This window comes from Tenebrio molitor, chromosome 2 (genome assembly GCF_963966145.1).
Source record: "Tenebrio molitor chromosome 2, icTenMoli1.1, whole genome shotgun sequence".
In the NCBI taxonomy this organism is placed as follows: Eukaryota; Metazoa; Arthropoda; class Insecta; order Coleoptera; family Tenebrionidae; genus Tenebrio; species Tenebrio molitor.
Window position 1 is genome coordinate 4,243,280 of NC_091047.1, and position 14,358 is coordinate 4,257,637.

Here is a 14,358-nt window from a genome sequence, read left to right on the forward strand (position 1 = left end):
GTTAGTTATCCATTATGACTGACAAATTTACTCTCTGGTTGTCAGTTTAAAATCGATTAGTATCATTCGCTGAATTTTAATAGAACATTTTTTGTGACAATAATTGTTATCAGACAACCGAAAAATCAGTAATCGTTCTTGATTAAAAATTGTTAACGTTGCAAATCTGGTACTTTTCATCACCACGTGAAGAAATGTCGTGTGGAAATTGATAAGTAGTAAATTGTTTGCTTCCACAAAGAATTCACTCAAATGGAAAAATTAATCTGCTGTCATTGCCGTTGTAAATTAGGATCCCCACCTCGTCACGCGCATTTTACACAGTTTAATGACATACCGGGAATGAACAGGCACTTTTGCATGTATAGAGTGTTTGAAAAAAATTAATTGCAAATAAAGTGTTAAATGCAATACTCAATTTCTTTATGGGTTTTTTGTAGGAGTAATTACAAAACTAATTTCTATCGAAGATTCCATTAATGGTAGCGTAAGGGTCACCGATTGCGCTCTGTGATTTAATGCATTCTAAACTGCAGCGGAGATTGTAATGTGACAATTTTCCTGTCAGTGTAAAAGGTCCTATCCAGTCTGATTGTCACTTAACTTAAGTGTCACTTAAATTGAAGGGGCCCTTGGAAGTGACTTGATCAGAAAGCGAGTAAACTTTCAGTAGATTGTCAATTGTTTTTTCAATTTCCGAAAATTTTGGTAATCAAAGTGAAACAATGTCTCAATGTTCCAGATGTGACGTTAAAACTAGCAGCGGTGTCTTGATTTTCGATTAAATTCGACTTTTTTGAATCCGCAATAATTCAAATGTTCATTTCTGAAATTCCTAAAAAAATTATTTTGACCACCCTGTATAAAAAATATTTACTTGTGTCCTAGTTTTATGACATGATGTAGTTAAAATGAACTTCGATATTTTGATTTAGGGTCAAATTGACTTTATTAAAGATGAAACAGATGAAAAATTGTTTGCTTGTCAAATATTTATTTTACAAATTTCAAAATTTTCAAAAATTTTGGCAATCTGAGTGAAACGAAAGTTCTGTTGGAGTCAAAGTAGATACTTTTTTCTGTCATAAATCTGTGTAAAGTCAGGCATTTCTTTTGTTTGAGACGACGCAGTCAAAAACAACTGCCGTGTCTGTATTTTGTGTGAAATTCGAATTTTTTAAATGGCCGTAATTAAACATTTTTTGCTCCAGATTCTCGTTCTACTTCGAGTTGTAGTAATCTGAACGTGACGTTACCGCGATCCAATTTGTGAATTGGACCCGAATCGGGGGACCTTGGCGTCGACGCGACGTACGTGATTAACTCCATTAAGGAGAGCGCAAAAACAAACAAATGCGTTGCTAGTTAACAGATTTGCCATTAGAAACCTTGAACTCGCTTGGATCCTTGCGGCGATCACTGCCAAAACCTCTCTCAGGAGAAATTCTCCTGTACCACTTCTGATTGGATGATTTTGCAAATTTTGCGCAACATCTAGGAATCTCTCAGCGGTAAAAGCCCGTCAAACTGGTCCATCCAATCTCCTTCACGCAAATCTAACCCACATCGACCCACCTGGGGGTTAACCCCCCCCTTCCAAAACTCGCCCATTCATATTCAAAACGGGGTCCTTTTTGCAAGATTGTGCAATCGCTTTCTGATGGGAACGTCTCAAGGACCCCGTCCCATTGTTTCGCTGTTGTTTTCACTTGTCCTCGATGGGCGGCAACGTTGAAAATCGCATCGACGTCACTACAACGGATAATTAAATTGTTGCTAGCGTCACCGCCCCCGACCGTTGCAAAATTTGTAGCGGCTTTTAATGTGGGTGGCGCGCGTAAAAGCCCATTCAGGACTAACGACGTTGTCCAGGAGTACATAAAACTGCTATAAAAATCCTGTTGTCGTAAAAAAAATAGTAAACAGAAGAAGGACGCTGGCGTACCCTTGTCCGACACCGCCACCAATCGAATTGGCGGCACTATTTGAATGGAAAGTGAGTAAAGCCCGCGTGACGCGACGAAAAAAATTGATTTGCCACGATTTCGCAACAGATTTTTTTTTACAGCAGAATTCCCAAAAACAGACTGTATGTCTTGGAAACACAAAGTCGGTGTCAATTCCAGCGGAACTGGAGTGGAATTACTTGATTATTAATTTATTGTTATTTATAAATCAGTTGGTGCGTGTTGTACGTAAAAAAAACAGCTGGAAAGGAAATAACCATAATAAAAAGTACATAAACTGAAAATTGCTTTTTTAATTTTTGTTTGTGCAGTGCAAGGCTGCAACTTGCACCTTCGAAATAGAACAGTTTTATTTATGCACATGCAACCTCAGGGCAAATTTGTGATGTAATTTACTTTTTTTGATGACACTTATTATAAATATTTAAATGTAAACGAAGTTGTTTACAGAAGGCGACGTCATGTAAATATTTTCTTATGTCACTTGGATGCGGAATGCAAAAATGTAGGTATGCCGGTGTAGGTTTTGTGAATTGTGGGTTTTTTTGCTCGTTTAGCGATTTTAGAATTGATTGCAAAAGGTCTACATAGCGAAATCAGATTGATTCTTTTTTGGTGAATTTTGAAATTACAGAATATTTTGACGATTTATTTTTACAAAATTTTGAAAAAACAAAGCCCCATAATAAAAAAAATCATTCACATAATAGTTATTTGTGTATCAAGATCAAAAGTGCATCTTTTTCGGAGAAGTCGCAGAGTTTTTTGGCCGAGGCGCAGCCGAGGCTTGAAACAGTCGAGGACAAAGCCATTTTTTGGCAGAGGTGCACATTAAATTTTTTAAGCGACCTCAAAAATTACAAATTCATTTTGTATCTACCCTTTTCAAATAGATTTGAAAATTAGAATTTATTTTTTACTTTTTAAGTTCCCAAATTTTAATTAAGCACATTTTTAAGGTCGCTTTTTCAGAAATCCGTTTGTTGACATTATTTGTTTGTCCTTCACGATTTTTTACTTACTCTGTGATCAGTTTGTGTATTTTGTTTTACAAAAATGGTTTCCACTTGTCAAAGATAAAGAGTATGGAGAACATTTACCCTGAGTGTGTCTTTCTTATCTTTTCCTTTTTCTGATTTTTTACTATCAAAAAAATTAATACCAAAATTTGAATATCTTCAAGAGAAATTGCGCAACTGATATTTTTGCTCACCTTGTATTTACTGAAACAGTCACAATTCAAATATCTTAACAGATAAGTATGTCATAAAGTTAGTTATCTCGACAATTCTAAAATCATTTGTTATTAATTCAACAGACAATGAATTCCAAACAGTTGAATAGCTTTTACACCTACTCGATTTTACCATAACTGTATAATCAAATCAATCAACGACACAAAAAGATTCGTTGTCATCGTCAGAACAGGAGAAACGATTGTCAGGACGAGATAACAGTTTTAATTGTGTCCCATCCAAGCAATTCTCTTTTCCGTTGTCGTCGCAAATAATTTTGACCCACTGTGTATAATATACCGTTCCGTGTGACACTTCTTTCCACTCAAGGATTCCCTCTTGGACCCGTCTTGTTTCGCCTGCGTGTGTTCGTCTGCGACCCTCCCGTTTCTGTCTCCATGTCAGACCCACTCGATCAATTAATTCCACCGATAAGAGTCCTTCCAGAGATAGCGCGTCCTGGCGGGATCCCATCCGTTGGGCGGTCTTTCCTCTCGAAAAAGCGAACAGGTGATTGATAAAAAGTGGCCCCAGCGCATGGTCCGGCCATGGTGGTGGGATGGGTGCGACGAGCAGTGAATGCCCTCGGTGTTCTGACCCGGCCGTCTGGTCTGGCGGGTTCAACATCTCCCCTGCAAAGTTGCCACCACTGCAAAGGGGAACGACCAGACGTTTCCAGGCGGATTTTCAGGAGTCGGAGGGCATCGCACGGTGTTTTACGGCGGCGTTTACCTCCGATGGGTCGACGTGGTCGTGGTGTCATTGACTTCGCTGCAAATTAGGTGGCTTCGACGCTGCCCACGGCCGCCTTTCGGAGCTTGGAGAAGCTACGGTCTCCACAAATGTTTGTTGCCGGTTCTTTTCCTGCGTTTTCCGAAACGCAGCATTACTGTCTTTTGATCAACTAATCCGATCGTCCTACTCCTACTGTGTTATTTACGAAACCGCAGACCGAATCTACCTTCCACGGAACTTCGTAGGTAGCGGATTAAAATACAAATACATAATCCTTTCGTTTTGTCACAATAGTGATATGTAATAAAATTTTACGACGTATAAACGAAACATAACTACTGTACAAAATGATGAACAGTTTTCAAGGTTCGTGTGGATCATTTAGAGTCCTTTGATAGGACAATGAAGAAATGAAGTACAGTCGGTTCGACTGACTTTTTGGGGCATGGACGGTGAAAAAACAATTGCAGAGCGGAACGCTACTCGAGAAGGCAAAGTGTTTTACAATTTAAGCTTCAAGACGTGAGTTGATTTTGTGAAATAATTTCCTATAATTATCAATATAAATGGCTTTAGTAATGAAATTATTACTTAATCACTTTTGAGGTGTAGTTAATAAAGCATCGCAGTAAAGCGGACAATAGTTGTTGGAAAGTAACAGCGTCCGCTCCAGTGCAATGGAAACATTTTTCCGTTCGTCTGTTCACCTTATTTGCCCATTTAAAGCGACCTCTACCACTAAAGGATAATCTCCACGGTTTCATTTATTCAATAGAGTGAAACTAAAATTTTCTATAGAAATACATTTACAATTTAATTAATAAATTTCGGATGTTGTCGCTTTCTCCGGAATTGACCCCAACAATTATATTCGCAATGATGAAATTCTTATTTTTGCCTTTCTAGTAGACCATTCAAATGTAAAATATTCCTTGACAATGGAGCTGAAGCCTGTCCTGTTGTTTCGACAGAGTGAAACCAAACTACTCAACGTTGCATTTATTATTGACTATAATCGGCACGATGTTAATAGTGTAGTTTTATGAGGTTTTATGAGCGAGACTACTGTACAAAATAACGGCAATTTTTAAAATAAAGTTGCTTTAATTGACGTTTAGGGATGTAGTTGATGATCTATCAGGATAGAGCGGAACAGTAGTGCTGAGGTCTTTATGCAGGGTTATTATAAATGATTGTCCCATCGCAGTTGGCGTTGGAAACCCACACAAATTTTGGATGTGCCGCTAGCCTCGCAACGTTAGACAAACTAGTAAACAGATTTCCACAAACGCCAGTATCTCCACCTATCGGCAATACTAGTCTCACTCATGAGGCTTACGGCACATTCCAACGCCAATTGCGATGCGACAATCATTTATAGTAACCTTGTATTTAAGTCTGGTAATATTTTTCCGTTCACCATGTGTGCCAAAAATGTCATTTAAAACACGACTTCATTATTAAAAACAAATGCCTCTGCTGTGTTGTATTATTTTCCTTGTAAAATACAATTAATTTGAATTTTTGCATAAAATTTCCATTTGATTATGCATTTTTGGATGTTTACTTTCGCCGGAATTGACCTCAACAATGATCTTTAACATTGGGGCTAAACCCGGTACTGTTGTTCCGAGGGAGTATGGCAGGTAGTGACACTAAAATACCAATAATCTTTGATTTATTACTTTATTGTTGACCAGTCCAACACAATTTAACAGCACAATTATGACGAAACTATCGAGGACAATTGAAGTTTCAGCAGGCTTCTCAACCAAAGAAAACAACGCCGACAAAATGAAGTCAAGTCGCTTGGATTGACACTTGGGGTGCAGCAAATGATCACAGTAGAGCGGAACAGTACTTGTTCCGCAAATAGTTTTCAGATTTTTTTATTGAGCGTGTTCCTTCAGAAATGTCACTTTTAGACCTTTAACAATGAGGTTAAAATCGGTTTTGTTATTTCAAGCAAAATTTTCCAGTGATAAACAATCTTGTGAGAGACAAACAAAACAAATCTATTCTATACTATTCCCCGTCCAACAAGATTATCTACCCCCTCCCCCCATATAGTAGGCAACAATATGATTAATGTGATTTATAGACGCTATATAATCATATTCGATGAGGAATAGTACCTATATTGATGATAACAAGCGTTCAAAAAATTTTGTTGTCGAGTTAGCTTTCTTTCTTCTTTTAGTTGGTACGCTTTCCTTCAGATACATAACCTCACTTGGATCATCATTTTTATGTAAAGTACATCACTTAAGAAAACTATTACATCATAAAAAAAATGGTTTGTTAGTTTTCAAATGTACTATTTTTTGCAAACGCAAAAGAAATGTTTCTTTCGTTTGGTCGTTGAATAAATGACGTTTGATATGTATGGTTTGAGCGACGCCATACGTCAACGGAAACAAAAGCACCAGGCAACGTGACCGCACATCTTTCGAACGCTCGTATTTTTGGAGTGTCAAACTTTTTGGCGGAATGACATTGAGATTTGATCGGAGCTCGTGAACCATTAACACCAGCCGATTAGGACTGTCATGATAATTGCAAATATGTCATTCTGCAAAACAACGCTCACATGGGCGCTAATTATGATTTTTTTGCGCGGACGGGTCATCGCACGGGGATAAGAGACAGCAACAGGTCACAGCTAAAATTGAGACTGTCGTTAATTGATTGATCTGCACAAGAATCGAGAGGATGAATGAATGCACGTCGGTCTCGCTATTGACGTTCCGATTAACCCATCAATATTTCAAAGATGCTCTCCATTATGGATTTTCTATGGCAGCGACTGTCGTCGGGCGAAATGACAGTCCTAGATTTTCCCAGTTCTATTCGCGATTCTCGGAAGTCCCCCGTTTCGGCAATCTGGGACGGTTCTTGCGGTGCCAATTTCAGCACAGTTGGCGAGTAATTTGTAAGTTTTTTTGTTGAACGGTTCCGGGAAAAAATCGCCAAATCGGGTGTGGGTTCTCGGACAGTTTTGTCGCCGCTTACTTCACCTCCAGTTGAAGTCGTTGCTGTTGTATTTTGGGCGAAGTTCGCCTATTCGTGGAAAGCACGAAGTGTCATTTTTGCGCGCCATGCCTCGTCGTGATAAATCGTCTTTCACGTTTTCGCTTTTTTCGCAGCGCAAAGTGGAGCAAATCCAGTTAGAAAATCAGCCATCGACGTCTTGTCTCTCTGCGTTCTTCGCCATGTTTATTGGCATCGCTGCGGGATATCCTATTCGGCGGTGGAACCAATCAAACGATCTAAATCTGGGCGAGTAATGAAATTAGTTTTGTGGTTTAATACATTTTCTTCCGGTTTCATGATGGTGAAATTATCGCTCGGTCTAAATGGGAACGCGTTTCGCCGAAGCTCTCCATTCAGGACTGTTTCAGTTCCTGAAATGTTCATGTTTCACGAGTTTCCCGAGTGTTTGTCAGACGTTCTTATCTCAAGGTATGCACTATTTATCGGAAGCTTTATTTTATTAACGCGGCAGTCTTGCGAGCGAATCTGATCGATGCCGACTTGATACCGCAACATTTTACTAACTGAGACAACGAAATTCTTGCCCCCTTAATCACGTCACGCCAACAGGACAAGATCTATTTATATTTGCGTCCCGCTTGTCGAAAAATTGTTGTCTTTCCAGCTTCGCTACAACTTGACGAGAAGTGGACATCACGTGGCGTTCAGCTTGCGGGACTAGCGTGTAAAGTGCTGCTCCCCCTGTCCCTTTCTCGGGTGTCGGATCGAACGTGATCATTTTATGGTCCCAGATTAATTGACAATTAACATTTTGATTCGAGTTTGTCAAAACAGTTTTGGCAAACAATTCGAATATTTTTTAGATTAGATTTTGTTCCTACAATGTTCAGGAAAAAACACGATAAAGTCAACCACGTGGAAAATGAGCACTACAAAAAATTGACGTCGTACTTGCGCCTCAACTAGTTTCGTTGCGCTTGCGCACAGTGTCCAGGTGAAAAGAGACAACACCACTTCCATTTCACTGCAAGTGAAGTTTCCTCTATTTTGACGATTAATTCTTAGTCTCAGTCGTCGAAGAGACCTTAAAGAGTTCTTCACTCTTCTGCCATACACTGGAAAATATTGTAAGTTGTTGGACCCAAGTCTTGCCGCTTGTACTCCCTTTTATTTCAACAATCACTTTAGTTTTTTATTTTTGGATTTTTTGCAATTTATCTTGACTCACTTGGGTTCTTGACCACCGCCAGTCGTGATTGACATTTTCTCCCATCTTCGCAAAGAAAACAGTTAAATCTGCGTAAACAATAATTTTTTAATTAGTTCTAAATCATTTTCTTGATCTTCACAAAGTCCCGCATTAATCCTAGTCCACATGACAATTATCTAGTCCGGTACACTATTTTACCCAAGTACATCATAGATCTCCGTTTCTCTTTGAGCTTTTGTCGTTCCCCGATGTGCCCGATGTGCCGCTACAGCTTCCTGCGCCCATCCGAGTCACATAACCCGCCTGTACTTCCCCCAGTTCGCCGCCAAATAACCGTCTCCGCGACATTCACTCTGCACCCGCCTTAACGACTTCTCTTTGTGTGCCACCGCCGACCTTATGGCGTACCCACACTAACGACGTCCGCTTTTTTCGATGCTCATTTGTATTAAAAACGGTACGTTTGAAGCCGCCGACCTGACCTCGGGTCCGGGTCAAAGTCACGGAGGTAATAATAACACATGAAGCAGCGGCGCACACTGCGACCGTTTCCATCGATTTGCGAGCAATTTTTTGAGCGAGTCTCGCGCGGTGTAAACGCACCATTAGAGGAGGAAGTCGGTCGTGCAGGTGTCGCTGTGAATGCGTCATTAGTCATTACGAATTAACGAGGAGGTTCGTGTTTCGTGTTATTTGGAACGGGTTATTTGCCGCCACGGGAGAATGGGGGATCGAATTATAATCGGGAGGAAAACTGGAGGATAGTAAGGGTTAGGACATCTGTGCAGAAATAAGGAAGTAGAGTCGCTTCAGTTGACTTGTAGGGGTCTATTTAGTAGTGAACGATTACAGCCGAGCGGAACAACGATGAAGTTTCTGTTTTAAAACAGTCGAACCGCTCTGGTCCAATGGGAATCCTTTTTACACAGTCTGTTGACCCTGTTCGCCCAAAAATGTCACTCGAAGCAACCCGTCAAAGGGTAATGTCCCCACCATTTTTTTCACCGTTTTGTCCATTCAACAAAGAGAATTGAGAAGTTTTGCGCGCGCGCGCATCATTTTTGGATGTTATCGCATTCGCCGGAACTGACCCCAACATTGATCTTTCCGATGACAAGTCGTTTTTTATTTTTCGTTCAAAGTAAGTTATCTAAAAGAAAATCAAATCGTGTTCGAAGGTCACAGTCTAAGTAAATATCGCATCAGTTTTTCGATTTATTTTTGGCGTCGTATTTTCAAGCGAGGGTCACGGCAGTGTTGAGTCGAGATTTTTTTATTTGCAGACGTCAAAATAAATCACAGCCTACTTAGACTCCCCGAAAATTGTTTTATTTCTCGAGTGACATTCATTCCGGTACTGAAAGCGTTTTTGATTGCAGATTCGAGTGTAAAAATAAGTTGCTTTCAATTTCAAAGGAACATATAATTTCAAGGTCACGCGGTGAATATGCATCAGTTTTCCTTTTATTTTTACATTTTTATTTTCATGTGAAGCGAGGGACTGTTTTAATGGGTCGTGTTTCAAAAATTAAAACATATCGCAGCCTGCTTAGAATTCCGTTTGGATCTCTGAAATTCTTATGCTCGTCTTGAAAAACTATTTCTCCGACCGCAGAAGTTACAATTGAGAACTGTAAAATGCGCAATTCTTTATCTTTGAACTACCAACGAGCAGATCACAACTTTCTTTGGTTTAATTACGTGTTACTGACATTTATTGTTAACTCTCGATTATCTATTCACGCTGTTGCTCAAGAAAGTAATGGTTCTTGTTGCTCAAGAACCAACCTTTACCAGCGTTCCCGTTCCACGTGGTCAACTTGTAAAGTTACAAAAGTTCTCCGAGATTAATTCTGATAACACTGACAGTCCTAGATTTGTGAGTTCAAAAATGATGTAGTCCGATCACGTGATTCGGTTAAGTCCTGTCGACAAAAAAGGATTTCTTAGTCGCGATTGGAATTGTCACCTTATACGAACACGTATGTGTGGTTAAGTGACAGCTGTCAGAGTTCTAGTGCTGGACTCTGGCGCGTAGAGCGGCACATGTCAAAAAGATATTTTTCCTTCGGGAGATTGAAGTCGCTTTTATCGCGTTTTATGAACGTTGATTAATCAGTTGGAATTTGCTAATCCGCAATTCAGTGTTCATTATCAGAATCGTTATGATACACATCCGGAGTTATCCCGTCTGTGGCAACTAGATTAATTAGGATGGAAAATGCGCAGAAGGCGCCCCCGCTTAATTGAGCCAAGTTAACCTCTAAAAAGTGACGTTAACGCGACCGTTACGGAAAAGACGGCCAGGGAATAGTTTCATCGTCGAATTTTTATATCCGATAAAATTTACAACACCACGTCACGTCCCATTGTGGACGTCACTGTGCTAAACGTCAAATCCCCGAGTCGGTGTTTCGTTTTTCGGTGAAATCGAGCGTATGGATTTTGGCGTTTTCGGTAATTACCGTGCGTTCCTTTCACCCGGAGTAACCATCCGAAATAGAAAACCTCAAGGCCATCCCGGAAGAACGAATCCCTCCGTCCGAAACAATCATCCGTACGAATCCGCAATTAGTGATGTCATCGCCTGTAATTAGCGTATTATGTTTTGTGCGCAATCGCCCATCTGCATGATTTCGTGAGGCCGTGGTCGATAATAGCCAAGAAAATCGGAAAAGCGGCGACGTTTCGCCGAATCATTCGAAAGTTGGTCAATTTTTTCCGGTTTTGGGATTAATGCGATTACCTTGGGCGCGTGCAGAATCCGATTTGTTGGGCAATCGTTTGGTGGCGACCGTGGCCGATAAATCTCAGGCAGCCCCCACCACGTTTGACAGAATTTGACAGGTGTCAAAACGTGCACGTCGAATCAGCCAATGCGGTATCGATCAGGTGGTCCAACTACCGATTCAACTGAATTTCAGGCGCCGAAGAAATCTGAAAGCGGCCTAATTAGTTTTGCGCTATTCATGCTTTTACCTAACGAGCCTTGTTAGTAATTGTTTCCTCTGCAGGGGTGGGACTCGCTCCCGTCGAGTCTACCTTTTGAACTTTATTTCTCCGTAGCTCGTTACGACAATTGGCAACGCTGCCTGTGGATAAGAAATTTTCCACGCAGTGGCGCAAACTTGAAAACAATTCGATCAATCAACGCGCGATCAGTTATAATTCTAACTCCACATTTTAAACGGTACTGTTAACTTTCACTGGTTTTTGTACGATTATTAATTATAAATCACCGGTACAACAGGGTGCAACGCGTCATCTGTCAATTTGACACTTGCCAGTTGAGGTTATGTTGTTTGTGAAAACCACCAACAATCGAGTCTTTTCTTCTCGAGTTGCAAACGCGATTACAGTAATTAAGAAAATTTTCGTTTGTTTTCACAAATGTGAAAGCTCTTGATGATCGAGTGACACAATCGGATGAGGCAAACTGTTCAAAATTTCACTTCCCTGGAGGCGTCCACAAGAATAATTCTTTGATTTCGTTATTAATTGCCTCCTCACCACCGACACCACTCGAGTCTAGGTCCGTTGATTTCGCAACTGTTATCTTGTTGGATAACACTTGCGCAATTGTCGTTGCAGCTTGCAGATCTGAAACCCCTCGAGTTTTTGTAGAGCGGTGTAAAATGAACGTCAAAAGGAAGTTGATAAGAAGGATTAAGTTGTAATTTCCTGTTGACAACAGTTGCTTTTGCTTAAGTCGCCGAGTACTTGGTATTAATAACATATGTTTTTAACACCTGGTAACACCAGCCCAATTGCAAAAACTTCTTTTGTTCCATTCCAGTTCTGCAGATTTCAATCGCGTTTGCGCCAAACGACTATTCTGTGAAATACCGAAGAGTTAATAGGGATTTCTCGCATCGCAAAGATTTGGATTTTGTTGGCAAATCGGTGGGTTCAGGTGTTGCTTTCAGCGATATCAGTAGTGTAGAGTTTACTCACTCGTTTGATAAACTGAGTGAGTGCATGACCTACTAGTACGTCTATTGTAAATAATAACGAGCAATCATGGCTGGGAGTTGGCGTTCGTTGCCATTTATTGTCTGAATGTGTGCCTGTTATTGTATAACTACAACAAAACGTTATTTCCCTGCCTTCAGGAGTGAGGTTAGTTTGACACTTTCATATTCAAAAGTAGAACTACAAAGAACTGTGAAGATTTTTATCAATGCAGATAATTAACTCGATGATTGCTTCAATTTTGCTTCCAAAAATATGTAGATTAACAGATAAGTTGTTTTAGCACGTGCCATATTTTAAAATGGTAATACGTGAGCCAAGTTAATGTCCAGGTACGATATTTGGGTAATTCTTAAAAATATTAAAATTTTAAAAGTGGATAGTTAAATTTTTATTTGACTTTGCAAGGCTTCCACGTAAACATTTTTGTAACAAGACATCAGGTGTGCACCAGATATGTATTAAAAAATCTGCAATCATTTTTATTTACGTTGATAGATAAAATGCGTGAATTACATAAGACAGGTTGACAAAGCAATTTGTGATATTTTATCTCAATTAATCCACAGTATTGTTAGATAATCAATATTTTTGGTGATAAATAATTCACGTGAGCAGCATTTTGTCATGCTGCAGGTGATCGGGCGTCAACGAAACAAGGCCATCCGATTTTTCCATCATTTGTAAAAATCATGTGGATTCGAGTTTAAAATAAAGATAAAGTGGTTTAATTTCGAGACAAGTTCGTCCACGTTCGCATCGAATTTAGACGCAATGGCAATTGCCGAGCCGGATCTGAATCCAATTGAAATCTCGTGGCCCGCACTCTTTGCAATTTAAACAGATGATACGTTTTGCAAGTGGAAAGTTTGCCTCCTGGGGCAACGTTATCGCCGCCAACCATCACCGCCCGCTTTCCGCATAAATCAAGCGGGCTTCGAATTCGAGGCCGTTAACACCGCCGCCGCCGACCTCGAGCGTCGCCCGCGAAAGGTGCGGAGTTCGCACCATCTCCTCCGCGTCGATTTTTGCCAAGGAAATCGCGGAGATTTCCTTGACGGGCCGCGCATTTGCGCAGTGCGTTTTTAAAAACAAAAGCCGCACGTGCCGTGGCAACCTTGATTTCGACACGGGACGACGCATCAGCTGGTCCACCGATCAGCTGTGCGTGTGGCAACGTGGTATTTATAAACAGGAAGGGTGAACCGACCAATCGGGAGGCGAGTCGCTGTATCGACGTCACCGGTGGTGGTGGGGATGACAATCAGCTGTGCCGGGGCTCGTCGCGGCTCAGCGGAGCGCCATCTGGCGCCCTCCTGGGGGATTTTTAGCGTCAGGATTGATTGGCCGCAGCGTTTTGTAAATATGGTTTGTTTTGTAAACATGTAAAGTCGATTGGTGTCGGTTTGCGGCGCTTTTGACTCCAGGACGAAGGATAACGTTAAGGACTTTGCTACTCCTGTTTGTCGATCGATGCAAATCTCGCACTTAGATGTGGACAAATTGGTGTTTAATTGGGTGGGGTGCGACCGGGCGGAACCGTGTTTGTTCTGCTGTTATCTCTCTTGTACTTTTTACAGATTCACTCGGTTAATACACTGCGAGCAGTTTTCATTTTGGCGGATTATGTAAAAATGATGGCAGATTTTCGTGCTGGAAACTCCATAATGTTGTTTGTGCGGGGGTGAATTGGTCCGACAGGATTGTGGGAGATTTCCCACCGGAATTTTACATAAGGGAATGTGGGAGGCTTAGCGTGTGGTTGGTCTGCATAATTTGTGTACTCTGTTGCGTTTTCGTAACTTTTTAATTTTCTCTTCATTACTCTTTCAAGCGAGTCTATTATTTCACCGGCTCACCTTCGGAGTCTAACCGCAGAAAAAACTAATCTGAAGGGGCGGAGAACTGGAGATTAGTTTTCTCGAGTTCTTTCAATTTGTTTTATTCGAAGAAGAAAGCGGTTCGAGCGGATAATTCCCTCAAAGTATAAAGTGGAAATGTTGCCGTGTGGTCAGCTGCATCATCTTGTTAGATTCATTGTCAGATGTTTACATTTTTCACATTCTGTCATTTCTTTCCTTTAAAAAATATTCTCTTTGTGAATGGGTAAAAGAACTTTCTTTTCAAAATTGTTCATTTAATTTGTCACAGCGAAATATACAATTGGGGAAATGTTTTCTCTCCAAGGTGAACTTTTGAAAAATAATCAAAAACTATTTCTGTTCGTTATTTGTTTCTTTGGAGC

The 14,358-nt window shown here is 40.5% G+C and overlaps 1 protein-coding gene across 2 annotated transcripts in view; it reads left to right on the forward strand.

Annotated features, from left to right (window-relative positions):
* atos (atossa) overlaps positions 1 to 14,358 on the forward strand; it is a 34,192-nt gene that overhangs the window by 10,375 nt on the left and 9,459 nt on the right. Inside the window, exon 1 of one of the 2 annotated variants that reach the window (XM_069038795.1) lies at positions 12,134 to 12,260. The exons of the other annotated variant lie outside the window; for it this stretch is intronic. Coding sequence (XP_068894896.1) covers positions 12,201 to 12,260 — 60 coding nt within the window. The 5' untranslated portion in view covers positions 12,134 to 12,200. Of the gene's footprint in view, positions 1 to 12,133; positions 12,261 to 14,358 lie in introns of those variants that run through there. 2 annotated transcript variants of the gene reach the window in all.